Source organism: Borostomias antarcticus (assembly GCF_949987555.1).
Source record: "Borostomias antarcticus genome assembly, chromosome: 8".
Taxonomy (NCBI): domain Eukaryota; kingdom Metazoa; phylum Chordata; class Actinopteri; order Stomiiformes; family Stomiidae; genus Borostomias; species Borostomias antarcticus.
Genome location: NC_140241.1, coordinates 28,425,696 through 28,444,070, shown reverse-complemented (window position 1 = coordinate 28,444,070; position 18,375 = coordinate 28,425,696). Strand labels below are relative to the sequence as shown.

The 18,375-nt window shown below is 52.4% G+C and overlaps 1 protein-coding gene across 1 annotated transcript in view; it reads right to left on the bottom strand.

Moving 5' to 3' along the window:
- hcn1 (hyperpolarization activated cyclic nucleotide-gated potassium channel 1) overlaps positions 1-18,375 on the bottom strand; it is a gene marked incomplete at both ends in the record, with an annotated part of 72,126 nt that overhangs the window by 13,041 nt on the left and 40,710 nt on the right. The window contains 3 exons of the mRNA XM_084442379.1: positions 775-1,015; positions 3,231-3,377; positions 8,249-8,467. Coding sequence (XP_084298505.1) covers positions 775-1,015; positions 3,231-3,377; positions 8,249-8,467 — 607 coding nt within the window. The remainder of the gene's footprint in view (positions 1-774; positions 1,016-3,230; positions 3,378-8,248; positions 8,468-18,375) is intronic.

Sequence of the window (18,375 nt, the reverse complement as noted above, 5' to 3'; positions counted from 1 at the left end):
AATCATGTCATTAGAATGCCCGTGCTTGTTTGTGCACAGTATTCACCCGGCATCAGGTGTCGGTGCTGTTTGCCTGGTGCTGTTTGCCGAGTGTCGGTGCTCTGGTTTCTCTGCTTGCCGTAGTCACACAATCTATATAGAATTATACACATTTAAAAGTCTGACGTGAGGTTTTTATTCACCGCTTCCCCAGCCTGCATCTCAGAGACCGCACGCAGCAAACAGCGGGGATTCTAGAATCTTCTCTCTGTTGGGGGAGTGAAATGAGATGACATAAAAAATGTAAGATCCTCTAAAAATAAGTCACGATGACTAGACGTCCTAGAATAGAGTAAAAGTAAAAAAATAAAATCAAAAATGCATTCAACTGAATTTGGTGGTTAAATGATTTAGGATTTGTGTAATCTGTTAGAGGGAGTGGAGAATTACTCCCTCAATTAGACAAAATGAACAACCGGAACAGCAGCCAACCTCTGTGTGTCCTCTGGGACAGGCTGATTCCCGGCTTGGCCCGCTCCACCAGCCAGATGAACGTTACATAACGTTAAACCAACCAGCGTCCAACACTGGCTAATGAGAATCGGCATCCGCAGAGAAGCAACCCTAGCAAGATCAAACAGAGGTCCTGGGGCTAGAGAATCAATGTAATGTATGTAGCTACTGCAGATGCATGTGTGTGTGTGTGTGGGGGGGGGGTTGGGGGTGGGGGGCGGGGACTCAATAAGTGTAATTAGATACACTTAGGTGCCAATTGTATAAACAAAGGGTTTCAACCTCCGAAGTAGGAGCCATCCGTCAGCTTCATCTCCTTGTTGAGCTTGGTGATGACGCTGGCCACGCCGTGCTGGATGAAGTACATCTTCTTCCCAACCGTCCCCTCGCGGATGATGTAGTCGTTGGGCTGGAAGACCTCGAACTTCAACTTGCTCAACATGCCCGTCACAAAGTTCGGGTCTGCGTTGGCGAACAAGGGCATGGTAGCCACCAGCTTGCGGCAGTTGAAGTTCACAATTTCCTGGAACAGAGCAAAAGGTAATATATTCAGAGACAGAAAAAGGCAGCACAAAATAGCAAATTACCGCTGTGAGACAAATTGGCCTCGTAATGGTGATTGATCAGACCACTTGATTCCAGGAAGGAGAAAAATGTTTTTTCTCAGAAAATCGTGTAATATGACATCACAAATCATAATTCGCCCATGGTAATCTACACTAATGTCCCAGTGTTGAATTGGATGCATATTGCTGCTCTGTCCCCAATATCTCTGAATCCCTTCTCATCGTCACATGGAGGTGTCCGCGGCTATTGTCTGAGATGAGATCGTAGCCCCCGGCGCTGGCCTGCCATCTCCCTGCCTCATTGACCTCGGACACGACGGGAGATTGTTTCCTGTTTCCTGTGCGTCTCTGTCCGCTGAAGCGGCGCGTCTTCACTCCCCTCCTCCCCCGCTGTTGCGTGCGGCCGATGGGGGCGGGGTCCCGGGCCGCCTGGCGGCGTGAGGGATGACTCTCCGACAGGAGTGGGGCCAGGGGGGTGGACGGCCAATCTCCTGCCCGCCAGGCTGGACGCGCCCCGGAGAGCGGGCGGCTTGTTAGCTCAGAGTCATCCCGAAGCCAGGGGGGTCTGACCCCAATCAGGCACAACGAACATAATGAATAAGAACTCTGCTGGGGAAACAATCTTTAGACTTTGTCTATTTAAAGTCGAGTCGTCACAAGGCAGCGGGGGCTGTAAAAATAGACCGGCAGGAAGAAAATAACTGAAGATGAGACATGGACTGTTTTCTCACCTTGGTTGCGTCATCAACCATGTGCGCGCTTCCTCACCCTATCACGCCTTGTTAAGGCTGCCGGGCGGGGCTATCAAGGCTGGCCTGTGTTAAGATGGGCTATCTAGGCTGGCCTGTGTTAAGATGGGCTATCAAGGCTGGACTGTGTTAAGATGGGCTATCAAGGCTGGCCTGTGTTAAGATGGGCTAACTACAGTAGGCTGGCCTGTGTTAAGCTGGGCTATCAAGGCTGGCCTGTGTTAAGATAGGCTATCTAGGCTGGCCTGAGTTAAGCTGGGCTATCTAGGCTAGCCTGTGTTAAACTATGCAGGCCTGTGCTTGACCTGTGTTAAGCTGGGCTACCTAGGCTGGCCTGTGTTAACCTGGGCTACCTAGGCTGGCCTGTGTTAACCTGGGCTATCTAGGCTGGCCTGTGTTAACCTGGGCTACCTAGGCTGGCCTGTGTTAACCTGGGCTACCTAGGCTGGCCTGTGTTAACCTGGGCTACCTAGGCTGGCCTGTGTTATGCTACGCGGGCTTGCGCTTGACCGCGCCGTGTTAGTGCGTCTATGCGCTTCAGATCCATATTGCGTAGATCCACCGTGACGAGCCGCCCTATCTGGACCTGCGCAGGGGGGGCTGGACCGCAGGTCTGTCCGTGCCGAGCCTAGGAGGCAGGGCACTGTGCCTGGGAGGCAGGGCACCGTACCTCACTTGGCTCTGTGACTGAATGAGGCCACAGGAGAGGAAAGGCAATTACAGCCCCCCCCCCCCCCCCCCCCATCATCATCCTCCAGCAGCGCATCGTTACCCACATAATCTGCTGATACAGAGAGGACAGAGAGCGCAGCAGGTGGACAAAGACCACATTAAACTGGCCACCGATGACTTCCGGAAACTTCCGTCCGGATGTCTTTTCATTTGTGTTCCTTCACAGCTCCGGGGCGACTCGGGGATGACGGTTCATTGATTCGCTGTGTTAATCAGAGAACGTGTCATCCTCTCTCTCTCTCTCTCTCTCTCTCTCTGCACCGAATTTTACTCCCAAGAGTGAGAGCTGCCTGAGTGATCTTCTTTAAGCCAATTATACCTACAATGCTATATCCCGGCTGACGTTCAGTCTGTGTCCCTGCAGTTGTGTCGAATCAATATTTGTTCAGTTTGTCCTCTGAATCGGTCACAAGATAGTTGAGCTAGTACATAAACAGATGGATGTCTCAGTGCAGGCCTCTGCCCAATAATGGCTCCAGTCATTTTTTCCGACTATAAATGACTTAATGCGGAAATAAATGCACAGTGAGGGGAAACAAGTCACCTCTCTGTGCGCTACGAATGTTAATCAGACCTAATTCAAAGGCCAGGTTGACCGCATGTCATGTGACGCAAATCTAAGTGCCCGCATTTGGCCAAGAACGGTTAGAAGGGGGATTCTCCTCCTCCTCCTCCTCCTCCTCCTCCTCACCTCTTTGAGCGGGTCGTTGAGCTCACTGAGGATGTTGTCCTCGTCGAAGATCTTGCCTTGGTAGCGGTGCTCGTAGTAGTCGTGGATCTTCTGGCGCATGTCCGCCGGCAGCTTGTGGAAGGACATGTATTGCTCCACTTGTTTGTACTGTCGGGGTGGAAAGGACAGATAAATGTCAATGAACACGTAAGCGTAAAAATAACATGGTGTTAAGAGAGCAGGAGTGGATAGATGTATTGGTAATAAGAGGTTTAGAGACAATCTGGTGAAATATCAAATAGCATGTCGGCTATTGGACCGTACTGTAGCATTGAGTAGTAAAGCCTTATTAAATGAAATAAGTAAGTAAATAATGTTGTTTTTTGTTGGGGTTTTGTTGCTCTGTGTCTCGGCATTGAGGCCAGGCAGGCTCTCCCATGACCAGACGGACGCGTCAGGTCCGAGCAGAGGGAGGGAGGGAGGGGGCGGGTGGGGGAAGTAGGAACAAGCACTGGCCTGAGGCCATGTCAGACTGAGGCAGCAGCTCACATTATCTTCACAGAGCCAGTAGCCCTCCTCTCTCCACACACACACACACACACACACACACACACACACACACACACACACACACACACACACACACACACACACACACACACGTGATCTCACGTGAGCTGCGGCGACAGAACGCTGCCGATACCGCACGGCTAGAGACTGTGTAAATTCCAGGAAGTCCCTTGGATAGGCCCTGGAGACCTACGTGAGAGTCTCCTCTGGGAGAGCCCAGTCTGTCCCTACAGGCTCAGCGTGATTGGCCGGGGAGGATGTGGCGACGTCGCGCGTCAAAGCCGTCTAGACGGCGTCGGAGCACCGGCTGCAGTAGCGGAGCGGTCCGGGGCATCCTGAACAGGAAGTGAGGTGGAAAACAACGTCGGATTCACGCGGCTCGTGCCGCAGCCCTCGCTGTTAACCCCCCCCCCCCACCCCCCACCCCGGAGGGAGGTCAGAATCGACGAACCCAGACGGACTGTAACGCTACACATCCATGCTTATCTCATATGCATGGATCGACACAGGATTCTCCAATTCCCCCCTGGTCCAGTCGGGCGAGGAGGCGGCGCGGACGCGCTGTTCCTAATCGAATTCCCGGTAACAGAAGCGGGCGCGGCAGTCAGGAGAGCCACCTGAAAGCAGGCATTGATTCTCTGCCAAAGGCGGATGTCACAGACACCCTGCACTCCTCTGATCGCCCAATGATGTATGCAAATAGGGGCTGTCGCATTGAGAGAGAGAGAGAGAGAGAGAGAGAGAGAGAGAGGAGGAGAGCGATGACGAGAGCGATGACGAGAGCGATGACATCAACAGCTCGTCCATTTTAATCAACCGATGCTCTGCTCACTCACACAGGTACATGCCTGGTGTGTGTGTGTGTATGTGTGTGTGTGTGTGTGAACTGAAGGGAACCGTTGGAACCCGGTCGATGGCCGCCTCCAGAAAATCAACGCTGTCTCTCACACTGCCCCCCCGGTAATCTGACGCAGGGCTGACCGGCGGGTCAGTCAGTGACGACAGCCGCACAGAACGAAACCTGACAATGTGAAGAAAAAAGAAGTAGCGGTGTGTTCTTCACTGAGCCCATGCAGCTGTGGGAGAGTGATAAGGGATTGGGTGTCGGCGGGACTTGGAGGGAATTCGACGTTTACATTTAGAATACGGGACAGTGAGACAGCAGTAACGCATCCGATGGCTTACACTGTAACACGTTGCAGGCACATGACGTGGAAGAGAGAGAGAGAGAGAGAGAGAGAGAGAGAGAGAGAGAGAGAGAGAGAGAGAGAGGCACGGTCAGACACAGACAGCACCTTACCTTCATCTCCTACCACACGGTAAAAATGGTGACATTGTTTCTGGGCTGGCGCCTAAAAGTGCATATTTTGTTTTTGTTACTTTTTTGTGGGGCGGTGGGGGTATTGGTAATTGTATTGGAATCAGGATGGCCTACACACACGCCTGTCTGCCGCTAGAATGTTCCATTCGACGGGATAGGGCATCATGTAAGACTGCTGATATACAGATCTGCGTCGACTGGCCCCATCTGCAGGGACAGAGGGGGTGTGATGTGGCGTTATGTGACTTTGTCCCATCTTATGAAACGACCGCAGCTGCTCCGCGTTCAGCTGCTGTGTTGAAGTCTGAGTCTGAGCACGTGGGCGGGGGGGGGGGGATCTACGGGGACCACCGTAGATCCACCGAAACACCCCCCGCCCCCTGCCCTCTGCGACTCTCTTCCTCATCAGGCCCTTCCTCCCACAGCTGCTGCGGTGGCCAGAATGCCGTCCTCCGGGCTGCTCCTCTACTCTCCACGGCCGCGCAGCAGACCGGCTCTGTCCTCCTGACACACCTGCCCCTCCGCTGGTGGGTGGATCAGGACCAGCCCTGTCCTCCTGACACACCTGGCACCCCGCTCCGGTGTGGATCAGGACCAACCCTGTCCTCACACACCTGCCCCTCCGCTCCGGTGTGGATCAGGACCAGCCATGTCCTCCTGACACACCTGCCCCTCCGCTCCGGTGTGGATCAGGACCGGGCCTGTCCTCCTGACACACCTGTCCCTCCGCTCAGGACCAGCCCTGTCCTCCTGACACACCTGTCCCTCCGCTCAGGACCAGCCCTGTCCTCCTGACACACCTACCCATCCGCTCCGGTGTGGATCAGGTCGGTCTGCGCCGGCAGAAACCGTTTGCCGCGGGTTCAAACACAGATGGCTGAATCAGACCAGGGTGGAAATGCTATTTGTAATTGACTTCTCGGTTCAACGACTCGACTGGTTTTGTCTGGCACCAATGGGCTGTTAAAAAAAAAGGCCACACCCCCGCCCAACTACACTAGCAGTCCAGGTAGACTCAAGCAAATGTCAATTTCAAAGTGAACGGATTTCAAAAAAGTATTACAACGCGGCTGTGGGCTAAATGTAAACATGTGTTCATCGTGTATACTGTACTGGTTGATGTACAGTATGGGGTGGGCGGGGCTTCATCGCCCGCTCCGATCCGCCGTCAGAGGGCTGTCGTGGGAGTGTGGTGAGATAATGCCGCAGACAGACAACGCCAAAGACATCGGAGATAATTCACGGCAGCATGAAAGAATGACATCACGGTATCAAGCATGAGTCAATCAGGATTATCTCCGAGATTCAGTTGATTTGCTGGCTGTGCAGCTACAGAACAATAGCTCAGAATATCCCCGACCACGCTGTTCACGTGCCTGTTTAGATGTCGCGTTAACGTTGGTACTGCGCCTATTTTATGCAATGTTATACAACGGTTAGTTCTGGTTCTTGATTCTGATTGGCTGGAAGCCGTGTTAAAATACTTTGTAACACACACCTGGGACCGCATATCATCCCATTTTCAGTATGAATGCGCCTCCCATCTGATCCAATGCATTGTAGTTGTTGTTGTTGCTTGGCAACCCATTTGTTAGGGGAACTATTTTGCTCCGCGGAATTGAGGGACTGATGATTTTGAATAAATGTTAATATTTTACATTTCTGTGTGTCTATTTTACACTAACAGCTGTAGTAATCGTTGTATAAAAGCAATAAACCACTCGAGGCCGTGTGTTATAGTGATTTTATAACAGCTAGGGGGGTTTCTCCGCTTCGTGTCGTGCCTAACAACGCCCCCTACCTGTTATAAAATCACTATAACACACGGCCTCTTGTGGTTTATTGCTTAATTAACACATTCCACTACAGTACATGGTATCATTGAAGATGCAAAAAGGATGCATTCACTGATATAATGTCAAAGAAATTGACATTATAAAACAGAATCATACAGGACAAGAATCCATCACCTGCTTTTTTTTTTCTCCTTCTTATATTGACCAGGTCTCGGCCGGCTCGGCTGGCAAGGTCAGAACATCATATTTGAATGAAACGATAACAGCTAATGCTTTTAGACGGGCGGGGCATAAATGAGCAAGCTGCTTGGGCCATTTGGGGCCTGCCTTGTCATTGTCACCTTCAAGATGACTCTGCCGAGGAATGAGGTGTCCTCTGCTGATAAGACTGCTGCCAGCTGGCTCAGACAGGATCATTGATGTGTGCTATTGTACAGTATGTGCTCAATCCAGTTTGAGTGTGTGTGCGCGCGCGTGTGTGTGTGTGTGTATTGGCGTTGATAGAGAAAATATAGTTATTAATACATGCTATTTAGTGGAAAAGGGGACATTTTATTTCCATTTCTGTGATTGCCCCCGGAGGTAAAGCTGAAATTATATTGAGCTAAAATTGATTGGGGAGGGGGGGGGGGCAGTTCTTGTGTGATGTCATGTGGAACGCAACGGACGCACAAACGGACAGATGGTGGTTTAGAAGCCTGATCACTAGCAGGTGAGGAGGTGAACCATTTCACTTTAATGCTTGTTAATCTACCCCTGATGAGTCACCACTGCCACGGCCGTCTCGGGAGCGGTTGCCAGGTTCACGAACGGCAAATGAAAAAAGCCTCTGACCAGTTCTCTCACCGTGACAGTCTACACTGAATTTTGGTGGAGGTGAGGGGTGGAATTTTTTTGGGAGGTCAGGGGTGGAATTCGGTGTTTATTCCGAGAGCTCGGAGGTCGTCTGATGCATCGCAGATGGCGTCCGGTTTATCCTGCACGCAGCGGATCACCTCCCGTGCAAATATGATGTAATACGGGAAGTAACAGGAAAAAAAAATAAAAAAATCCCTAAACCTGGTCAGACATGACTGCCCCCGTCTGCGGACCTCTGCACCCTGTCGGGGCACGCCGCTGATCCGCTCGGGAAAATCCTCTCTGGAAGCCGGCGGATATTATGATCCGTCCCTCCAAAGCACGCACAATCCACCTCCGATAAATAAGCCTCATGTGTTGCAGCTGTGCGTTAATCAAATTGAGAATAAAGTAAAATAGCTCGACATCTGCGGGATTACGCGGCGTGACGGCGCGATCGTCCGGGAAACGCGGCCGCGCCGACGCGGCGTAATCAGGGGGGGGCGGGGCCTTACCTTCTCCTGGTACTGCCGGCGGGAGGAGTCCAGCGACTGGATGAGGGCGGTGGCGTGGCCTACGAACATGGCGTAGCAGGTGGCGCCCACGATCATGCTGAGCATGGTGATCCACAGGTCGGACATGCTGACGGGGGCCCGGGCGCCGTAGCCGATGCACAGCATGTGGCTCATGGCTTTGAAGAGGGCGTACGAGTACTGCTTCCCCCAGGAGTCATTCTGCAGGAGGGGAGGGGTGGGATGGGGGGGTGGAGGGGTACAGGGAGAGACAAGAGGGGGCGGGGGGGAGTTACCGAACGCACAGACTCTCCGACGGCCTCGCCTCCCCTTGATGAATCACTGAGCTGCCGACGTACCCTTCACGCTCCGCAGCCTCACGCTCACACCGAGAGACTCCACTTTCTCCCCGCTCTCTATCTCTCTTTCTGCTGCTCCTATCTCTCTCCCTCTCTCTCTCCCTCTCTCTCTCCCCCTCCCTCTCCCTCTCTCTCCCCCTCCCTCCCTCTCTCACTCTCCATAAAACAACTGACAGCAGTGAGCGCCTCAAACGCCTAACCCATATCCATCGCCTCGCGTCCGTTTTAGAGGGCCGATGTGTAGATCTGTCTGTGGCAGGATCCTTCACTGAGGACTGGCTCGGATTCTGTCTACAGCAGAATCACAAGTCCTCCCTTCTAGAGCCTTCCGAGAGAGAGAGAGAGAGAGAGAGAGAGAGAGAGAGAGAGAGAGAGAGAGAGAGAGAGAGGTAAGAGCAGTAGAAAGAGATGGAGAGAGGGAGGGGGCGAGGCAGAAGTACAGGGCCTGTTTCATTCCACACACACACACACACACACACACACACACACTCGCCCGCCTACGCTGCCCTGTGTGGATCTGTAGGGAATAGCATAGAATCTTTCATTGCCCTTGAAATGGGAGTTTTATAGCTGCATACTTTTCAAACTGCCCACGCCTTTTGGCACTTTTATCACATGAGCTTATACCCAGCAGTGAGCTAAGTAAGTCCTGCTATTTCCTACAGATGTCACCGCGCCATTAGTCGACAGTGTTCTTCCGAGCAGCGTTCTTTCCCTACAGGTATAAATCCCCCTGCCTGCCGAAAGCTACCCCAGACGCCCCAGGGTGCATCTGTGTAACCCAGCAAGCCGTACTTGGGGAACAAATGTGACAGCTTCCTGGTGCGCCCTTTTAACCGTTGGAAGATTTGCTGACTCCGCCGATTCTTTTCCCACCTTCCGTGAGCTTAAATAAAAAGTGCTGAGGGAGCTATCTTTACACAGGCAGCCTTCGCGAAAGTTTCCCAAAAGACGCCACCCCTCAAACGTTACTGTTCGTCGCCATGATCCGTCGCTCTCCCGCTGTCCGATAAAGCGCGTGACTGTGACGTCGACGCCCTACAGTGTCCAGGTACTGCAGTGTTATCGTTTTCGGCCATCTGCTGTTCCCTGGGTCCCGAGCTGACTCTCCAGGAATGGCAAATTCACAGCTAAATGATCTCCACAGCTGAGTCGCATATTAATATGCAATCTAATCTCCATTCTGATCGGTTGTTTCTTTCACAAATTGACGAGGGAATTACCTGACAATTACGTATGCTGTCACGATGACAAATAGGCCTCGGAGTAGTCGACTCCGCGCTTTCTAATCTTGCCTCAGTATTTCATCAGCGGTTGATGAGGTGGATGTGTTGCGAATCCAAAACTAGACCAAAATGCTGCATTTCTTTTGAACCTTAATGGGGTCAATGATAGATAGACAATCATAGATGCTACATTATAGAGCGTGTCAAAACGTGTTTTGTTGATCCACACACACACACACACACACTCACACACACACACACACACACACAGACACACACACACACCAACCCAACCGTGATGGTGCCACCAACGCCACAGTGAATTCCCCTCAAGGGGTCCTGGAGCACGCAAACATGCGGCTGGTGACAACCAACCACAAACAACCCCTTCATGTGCCTAGCGTGTGTTACTGTGCATGGCTTATGTGTTATTGTTTCAAACTAGCCTGGTATAGTCATGCTATGTTCCTGTTTACTGCACATGTGTGCGTGTAAACTCTAGTCTCGATCCAGACACAGACCATGTTTGTAGATCTGGAATGATTTGATTTAGGAAAAGCCAAATCCATCGTATCAACATGCAAGTGTAACCCAAGGGATTCGATACCACGCTTCTACAAGCTCTCTCGCTTGTGAGTCTTGAGACTTAGTACTACTTCAAGGAGTGAGTTTAAAAAATCAACCTCTAACTGCCAATGTCGCTGGGAATCAAGGACATTTTGACTTGGTTACACAAGATCGAGCTTATTCCTATCCTGATCTTATTTGCACCATTGCCCAGGAAAAAGGCCTGGGTTGATTCCAGACAGGGCCTGCTGCTGGGATGAAGAGTCTTTGGTTTCCTTCAGTTTCTCATGGCTATAATTAGAGCAACCTTTAGCAGGCTTGTGCGCCATGAAGTGAAGGTGGTGGATGGCCCTCGGACATCCAGGTAGTGTGGTGTGAAAAGTTCTAGGGGAGTGATTGATGTGAAGGCCGGGCCATGAGGCTAGCAGGCAGTAAATATGAGCAGCTGACCCTGGCACCACTTGAGGGCCAGGGTCAACCAATTCTCTCCTCTTCTAATCCAATACGCCACACACACCGGTTTGAGAACATGGGACTGCTGTTAACTGCTGTTGATATACAACTTTGTAATCTTCAAAAATGAATTTACTATAATATACACAATCAGATACAGCACATAAGTGCCTACTTTATTGGATCTCATATTATATTTATCCAAATATGTTGTTGTCAATCGGTGTTGGCGTATTTTATCATTTCAAAACTATAGTAAGATAAATCAATATTAATATAAGATTTTAGTGATTAATTGCCCATTCTGAATTTGTCAATTTAGACTGACAGCAGGATGTCTCTGGGATAACAAATGTTTTTAATTATCAGTTACATAATCAACCCATAATCTGAGCACACCACATGGGGGCACTCATCACAATTCATTTTTCCCATTGCCAAGTACATTTTGCTTTGAACATGAAAAACTATACCTGGTGTCTCAGTAAACGTAATAGTCTATCCGTCTACTTTCTAAATCAAGGGTTCAGAGCTTGAGGTGTTTACTAACTCTTTTGCTGCTTTTTCAAAATTCATAGTGCACAGGGAGTGTTACTTGTTCCCTGGATTTGTTTGCGCCACTAAATGGAGACATTTGTAAAGGTGGGTCAATATTTTTCATTCAGTCCTAAGGAATCAATGGTATTCAATAGTCTGATCCATCTACTCCCTACTCCCATTGAACTTTGGATCCATTTTTGTCTCCAAACCCTCTATTATTAAATTCTCTAACCCATGTGTTTTTACACTGTAAATAGTCTCTATCCCCCTTGTTAGTGTGTGTGGTATATGTGTTCTCATGTTAGTATCGGAGTTATGTGCGTTATCATTAGTTATAGATATTAAGGTAGTTCGATCATGTTGTATAGATCAGAGGGAAGACTGTGGCTCAGGAGGTAGAGAGGATCGTCCAATGACCATAGGGTCGGTGGTTCGAATCCCAGCTTCTCGTGTCCTCGGGCAAGACACTGAACCCCAAATTGCTCCCAATGAGCAGGCTAGCACCCTGCATGGCAGCTGCCGCCATTGGTGTGTGAATGAGAGGCCATTGTAAAGCACTTTGGATAAAAGCGCTATATAAGTGCAGTCCATTTACCATCAGAAATACAGTATAGCGAAGTCATATGTTTTCCAACCGTGGCAATTTTAGTGCCATTTAGTGCAATGCCATTAGATTAGTCAGATACAGCGCAAGAGTAGCTCTCTCTATTTGTGCCAATGACGTATGGAGTCTCTCTGAACGGCTCGGACGCACGCAGCCCAGCTCGCCAATGCACTTTGATCAACAATGTCACTCCAAGTCAGAAGCCGACATGATAATATGTGTGAGGTTCGGCACTCCCTGCTTCTGCGATTGTGGGCACGTGCTCAGAGGCTCGCGGCCTGACATAAAAAGTCTTCAGGCGAACTTCGCTCGATATGGAGCGCAGGCACTCTTAAAGGCCCCGGAGGGTCATACTGCACAACCAACAGTTCGAATGTTCCCATACCCAGAACCGGAGATACGGGTATTGAACCGGCCGCCATAAAAAATGGGGAAATGTATGTAATTTACAGTCTCATGCTCATGAGCCGAGCTCCCAACTGAATGGCGGTCAATGGGCGGTTATTTTCTGCGGTTATAACGACATGAATCAACTCCAAACTGCTCAGAACTTGCTAGGTTTGCTAGATTCTGTAGGCCGAGGAGAAATCCAACGACCGACCTCTTGACATTCGGTCGATTTTACCGGCCGCCAGATCGGCGAGAAGGCGGCCGATTTCATTTGAGCGACCGCGTGATGGCGACATGCATCATGGGTGGGGGCGACAGGTCCGCTGTGCGCTTGTTAGTCTATTAAGCGTAAGCGGGAGCAGGCTATTGGACGTGACTGCGGGTGCCGAGGGAGATAGATGGTGCGGTGAGGGGAGGACCAAGGACACGGGGGCTGAGTTTGAGTGATGCCTGGGGCGGCCTGGTGATGCATGGGTAGGCCATCCTTTCTCCCCGCCATTAATCCTCCTCCGTGCACGCCCTCGGTCGGCTACACCCCGCTATCAGAATTCAAATGAGCCTCTAAAAAAAACAAACGCGCGCACACACACACCGCCCACACATCCTCCCACCTCCCTCCATTAATCCTGCAGCTGGAGCAATTTTGGCACGAGTCACATTCATCTCCAAGGTCCCAGCCACGCTTGAAACTGCCGATCCGCTGAGAAGTGAAGAAGTGACGTTCCCCCATTTCACACGGAGGTTCATTTGCATGGCGGAGTCACGAGGATCGCACGGGTCTTGACGGGATCTAACCATCCGTCCCCCCCCTAGCGAGACGCTCGGGAGCCGGGTTCCAGTTTGGGCTGGCTCACTGGGACTCCCCCCCCCCCCCCCCCCTTGCTCCAGCTCACAGACACAGCTGCATTATCTAGTCCAGTGATTAGGTAAATGCAGTTGCAAAGAGCAAGGAGATACTCTCAGGCCATTAGTCATGTAGATAATCAGCCTGTACCCCAAACAACGCCACTCAGCAGTATCTACAACACTCTGCCTCCCCTTCAAACAGTAGGAAGGGGGTAGAGAGGGGAGGGGTGCAACCAAATCCATATCTGACACTGGGAGATTAAAATACCTCCGACTGAGGGGGACAGACGGAAGCCCGGAGGATTCCGAAGCTGTGATCTGACTGTATGGCCCCGGTCTCTTCTGTGACAGGGCGAGCATGGAATTATGTACTTATACCTATTCTAGTTACATAAGAGGAGGCGGCTCTTTGTCATGCTGCGTACCCTTTTATACAACGGCTTGTGTGTATACTCGATTGTGATTGGCTGATACATTATTCCTGCACGACGCCCTGCATATACGCCCGGAAACTCACCGTTCTAAATCATTGCGCCATTTAAGGTACAAGCAACCGAAACGAGAGCAGTAGCAACCCAAACTACTGTAATGCCATACCTGATATTGCTAGCAAGCCACAAATGAATGTAGGCTACTGTATATTTGATGTGCAACATAACAATTACCAGGTTGTCAAATTTAATTTCCAACAAACTGTTTATGATACAAACTGTTTATGATAGCCAGACACCTCGCCGCATTTTGGTCCAGGCGAGTGATGACATCACTGTCAGTCGTACCCTCAAGGTCGTGTGTGAGAGTGGGCTGACATTGGGGCGGGCATTGACCATAAACAGAGAGTGGTTTATTGTCAACATTTCCGAGTGGAAACGCTGATGCCTCGTGATCGTACGCGGTGAATCACGTCAGAGGTGGTCTGGGTTTTTTCACTGTGGATCTGGGAGCCCTGTGTCAGCATGTTTCTTACTTGCCCTAGGTCTGCAGGACAGCACACGCGTCCTCTACAACACGGAGAGACACAGAGGCAAATGTGGAGACCCTGCGTGCGTTTCTGCTGATCTGGGACAAACCTCAAACTACTTCTCACCTCACCATTGTCATAGAAATTGTAGTTTCACTCTACCTCCCTCAGTCTGGCCTCCTGTAACTTTTCTTTGTTCCACTGACCCTGAAACCTATTCAAGATTTACCGCCCTTTCTAATATCACGTGTCTCAACTCTTGATCATTGTTGATGATGTCTGCCATTTATTATGACGTGTACAGATAGGTTAGCCAATCACATCCCTGGAAGCGTCATACCTGTGTATTGCTTGAATATAAGGCCGCGCAACATCAGACTACTTCCCTTCTGTTGGATGCCACTCACGTGCGTTATCCTGAAGTCGTTGCGCTCGGATGTTTTCTCAATAAATCAGACTTAACCTCTTTGAGCGAACCTTGGCAAATCTGTTACTTTCGATCAGATTTAAATCCACTACACCATCACTATTCGCCTTATTCACCTGGCAGCCATATTGGTCAGTCTGGGGTTAAAAGTTCTGTTACGGCGGCACCTCCGCGCGCATTCCCCTCCGCTCCTCCGAGCTTGCCGGTGGCCCGACGCAACGTGCGTCGGTCCGGCTCTACCCCGCGGCGTTCGGGGTCTCCCGAATTCCCGCCTCCTGAGAGTAATCCTGAGACGCCCAGCACCTCAGCACGCGCACAGCGCGCGCTCCAACGCCACAGGTGAAGGCAATCGTGGTGATTAGTGAACGCGCTTACGGCTGAGTGCTGCGCACCGGGTCCCAATCATCATCATCGCCTGCCTACAAGAACCCTGGTTTTCTCCATGCTCATCGCCAGAACTTCCCATAGAATACCTGTGGCAAGTACCCTAGCCAGCTTAGCCTACCTTGTTGATTGCTGTCCGTATCTCTGTTTTCAGTTTTGCTTATCCATTTTTTCTCGTTCCGTTTTATTTTCCCTCCAGACCCAGTGTGCAGTGCTCGGCTTGCCTGCTATCACCACCCCTGGACTGAAACACGGATTCCCTGACCCCCCTTCTGGATATGGACTTTGACTACGGATTACGGATATTGGACATTGTTTGTTGATCGCCTGACCCCTGCCTGTTTATCGTTTTTGACCTTGCCTGCTGGACTTATTAATTTATTATTAAACCGCCCTTTGGGCTTTGCATTTTTTCTCTGCCTCCGGTGTCGTGCGTTTGGGTCCAAATCCAACCCAGTCATAACAGAAGTTCTGGCCAGTATGGACCCAGCCGGCACTGGAGAGCAACCGGAGACACCTTCGGCTCTCCAACTCCAAGGACGGGTGATCGCTGATCATGCCCGACTACTGCGGGAGGCCTCTGTCGCCATGACCGATCTACACACACGGATGGAGGTTCAGAACACCCAACAACAGGCTCAGTATCAGCAGATCCAGGGCCTGGTTGCCATGGTTCAGGCGATGTCCACCCAGATCGCTGCCCTCACCTCCATCGTGTCCCAGGCCAGTCCGGCAGCTCCTGTGGCATCAGCACCCATTCCCGCTCCCGTCCCCGTGCCGACGCCCCAGCCCCAGCGTGAACCTCACCTAGCTAACCCCAAACCATACGATGGGACCTTCTCTGAGTGTAGGGGCTTCCTCATGCAGTGTGGATACATTTTCCAACATCAACCCAGCATGTATTGGTCTGACGCTGCACGGGTGGGCTACATCGCTACACTCACCACTGGGGAGGCTCTGAAATGGGTCCAGGCAGCCCTGGGTCCGGGCAGTCACCTCCGCGATGACTATGCTGCTTTTGAGGCTGAGTTTAGGCTAGTTTTTGATCATGCTGCTGATGGTCAGGACGTTAATGCCCGTCTCACCACCATCCAGCAGGGTGGCCGCTCCGTGGCTGCCTACGCTACCGAGTTCCGCACCCTGGCTATGGGTAGCGGGTGGAACGACGTCGGTCTGCGCAGCGAGTTCCGACGAGGCCTGAGCGAGACTCTCAAGGACGCGCTGGTCAGGGACCGCCCCACCTCCCTTAACCAACTCATCTTTCTCACCATGGAAATCGACGAACGCTACCAGGAGAGGAAGCGTGAGAAAGCGCTGTGTCATCCCGCCCCCTCTGGTCGCTCTCCGGGCATGTCCGGTACAAACTACTCCACCGTTCCACTCACCCTGACCAGGCCTGCTCTCACCGGCGAAGAGCCCATGCAAGTGGGTAGGGCTCGCCTCACGGCTGTTGAGAGGGACCGAAGGAGGGCACTGGGATTGTGTCTCTACTGTGGAGCTAAGGGCCATCTGAGGGACAGCTGTCCCACTCTGCCAAAAGAGTAGGCTCACCAGCCAGGAGGGGATTTCTGGTGAGCCGTGTTACCCATTCCCCACCATCTGTCAGCCCTGCCCGGTTCGAAGTTACCCTCGCCTGGCACGGGCAGACGCTTACCATCGGTGCGCTCATTGACTCTGGGGCTGATGACAACTTTGTGGATGCGCACCTTGCCGCCTCAGCGGCTTTCCCCCTCGCCGCCCTGGAAACCCCTCTCACCGTCTCGGCCTTGGATGGACACGACCTAGGCCCCCTCACACACCGGACCGAGCCACTGACCATGACAATTTCCGGAAATCACGTGGAGGAGATCCGGTTCTACATTCTTGAGACCCCCCGGGCTCCTCTCATTCTGGGCCGACCATGGCTGGAGCTCCATGTGCCGCATGTCAGCTACGGCCCCGGCCGCATTCTGAGCTGGAGCACGGCCTGTTACGCGCGGTGCCTCCGTGCTGCTCAGACTCCCTCCCTGTCGTCTCGGCCGCCCCCTGCTCCCCCCGACCTCTCCACCGTGCCAGAGGTTTACCACGACCTGGGAGAGGCCTTCAGCAAGGAGCGCGCCCGCACCCTTCCCCCGCACCGGCCCTACGACTGCGGCATTGAGCTCCGCCCCGGCGCCCAGCTCCCAGTTAGTCGCCTGTACAACCTCTCCCTCCCTGAGAAGGCGGCTATGGACAGCTACATCTCTGAGTGTCTGGCTGAGGGCCTCATCCGACCCACTCTCTCCCCGGTGGCGGCGGGGTTCTTCTTCGTGAAGAAGAAGGGTGGGGACCTCAGGCCATGCATTGACTACCGGGAGCTGAACGCCATCACCATCAGGAACACGTACCCTCTCCCCCTCATGAGTTCCAACTTCGAACCCCTCCTGGAGGCCACCATCTTCACGAAGTTGGACCTCCGGAACGCCTACCACCTGGTTCGAATCCGTGAGGGGGATGAGTGGAAGACCGCGTTCAAGACTCCCCGAGGCCATTACGAATACCTAGTCATGCCGTTTGGCCTCACCAACGCCCCCTCCGTGTTCCAGGCTATGATGAATGACATCCTCCGGGACATGCTGGATATCTTTGTTGTGCTCTACCTCGACGACATCCTGGTGTTCTCCAGGAGCGCTGAGGAACACGTCCAGCACGTCCGCCTTGTCATCCAGCGTCTCCTGGAGAACCGCCTCTTCATCAAGGCCGAGAAGTGCACCTTCCACACTCCCTCTGTGGAGTTCCTGGGACTTATTGTGGAAGGTGGACAAACTCGGCCTGATCCCAAGAAGATCCAGGCTGTCGTCGAGTGGAGCCAACCCACCACCCGTAAGCAGCTGCAGTCCTTCCTTGGCTTCGCCAACTTCTACCGGCGATTCATACGGGACTACAGCCGGGTGGCCGCTCCCCTCACTGCCCTCACCTCCTCTCTGCGTCCTTTTACCTGGACACCTGCAGCCAGTGCCGCCTTCACCGACCTCAAGAGGCGGTTCACCTCCGCGCCGGTCCTGCTTCATCCCGACCCCTCGAGGCCCTTCACCGTGGAGGTGGACGCTTCAGACACGGGTCTCGGCGGGGTTCTCTCACAACAGTCAGCGGCCGACCAGAAGATGCATCCCTGCGCCTTCTTCTCCCGCCGCTTCACACCTGCAGAGGAGAACTACGACATCGGCAACAGGGAGCTGCTGGCTGTTGTGGAGGCCTTCCAGGAGTGGCGGCACTGGCTAGAGGGCGCGGAGCACCCCGTCACCGTCTGGTCGGACCACAAGAACCTGACCTACCTCAGGTCGGCCAGGCGGCTGACCTCCCGTCAGGCGCGCTGGGCCCTGTACCTCGGACGGTTTAATTTCCACATCACTTA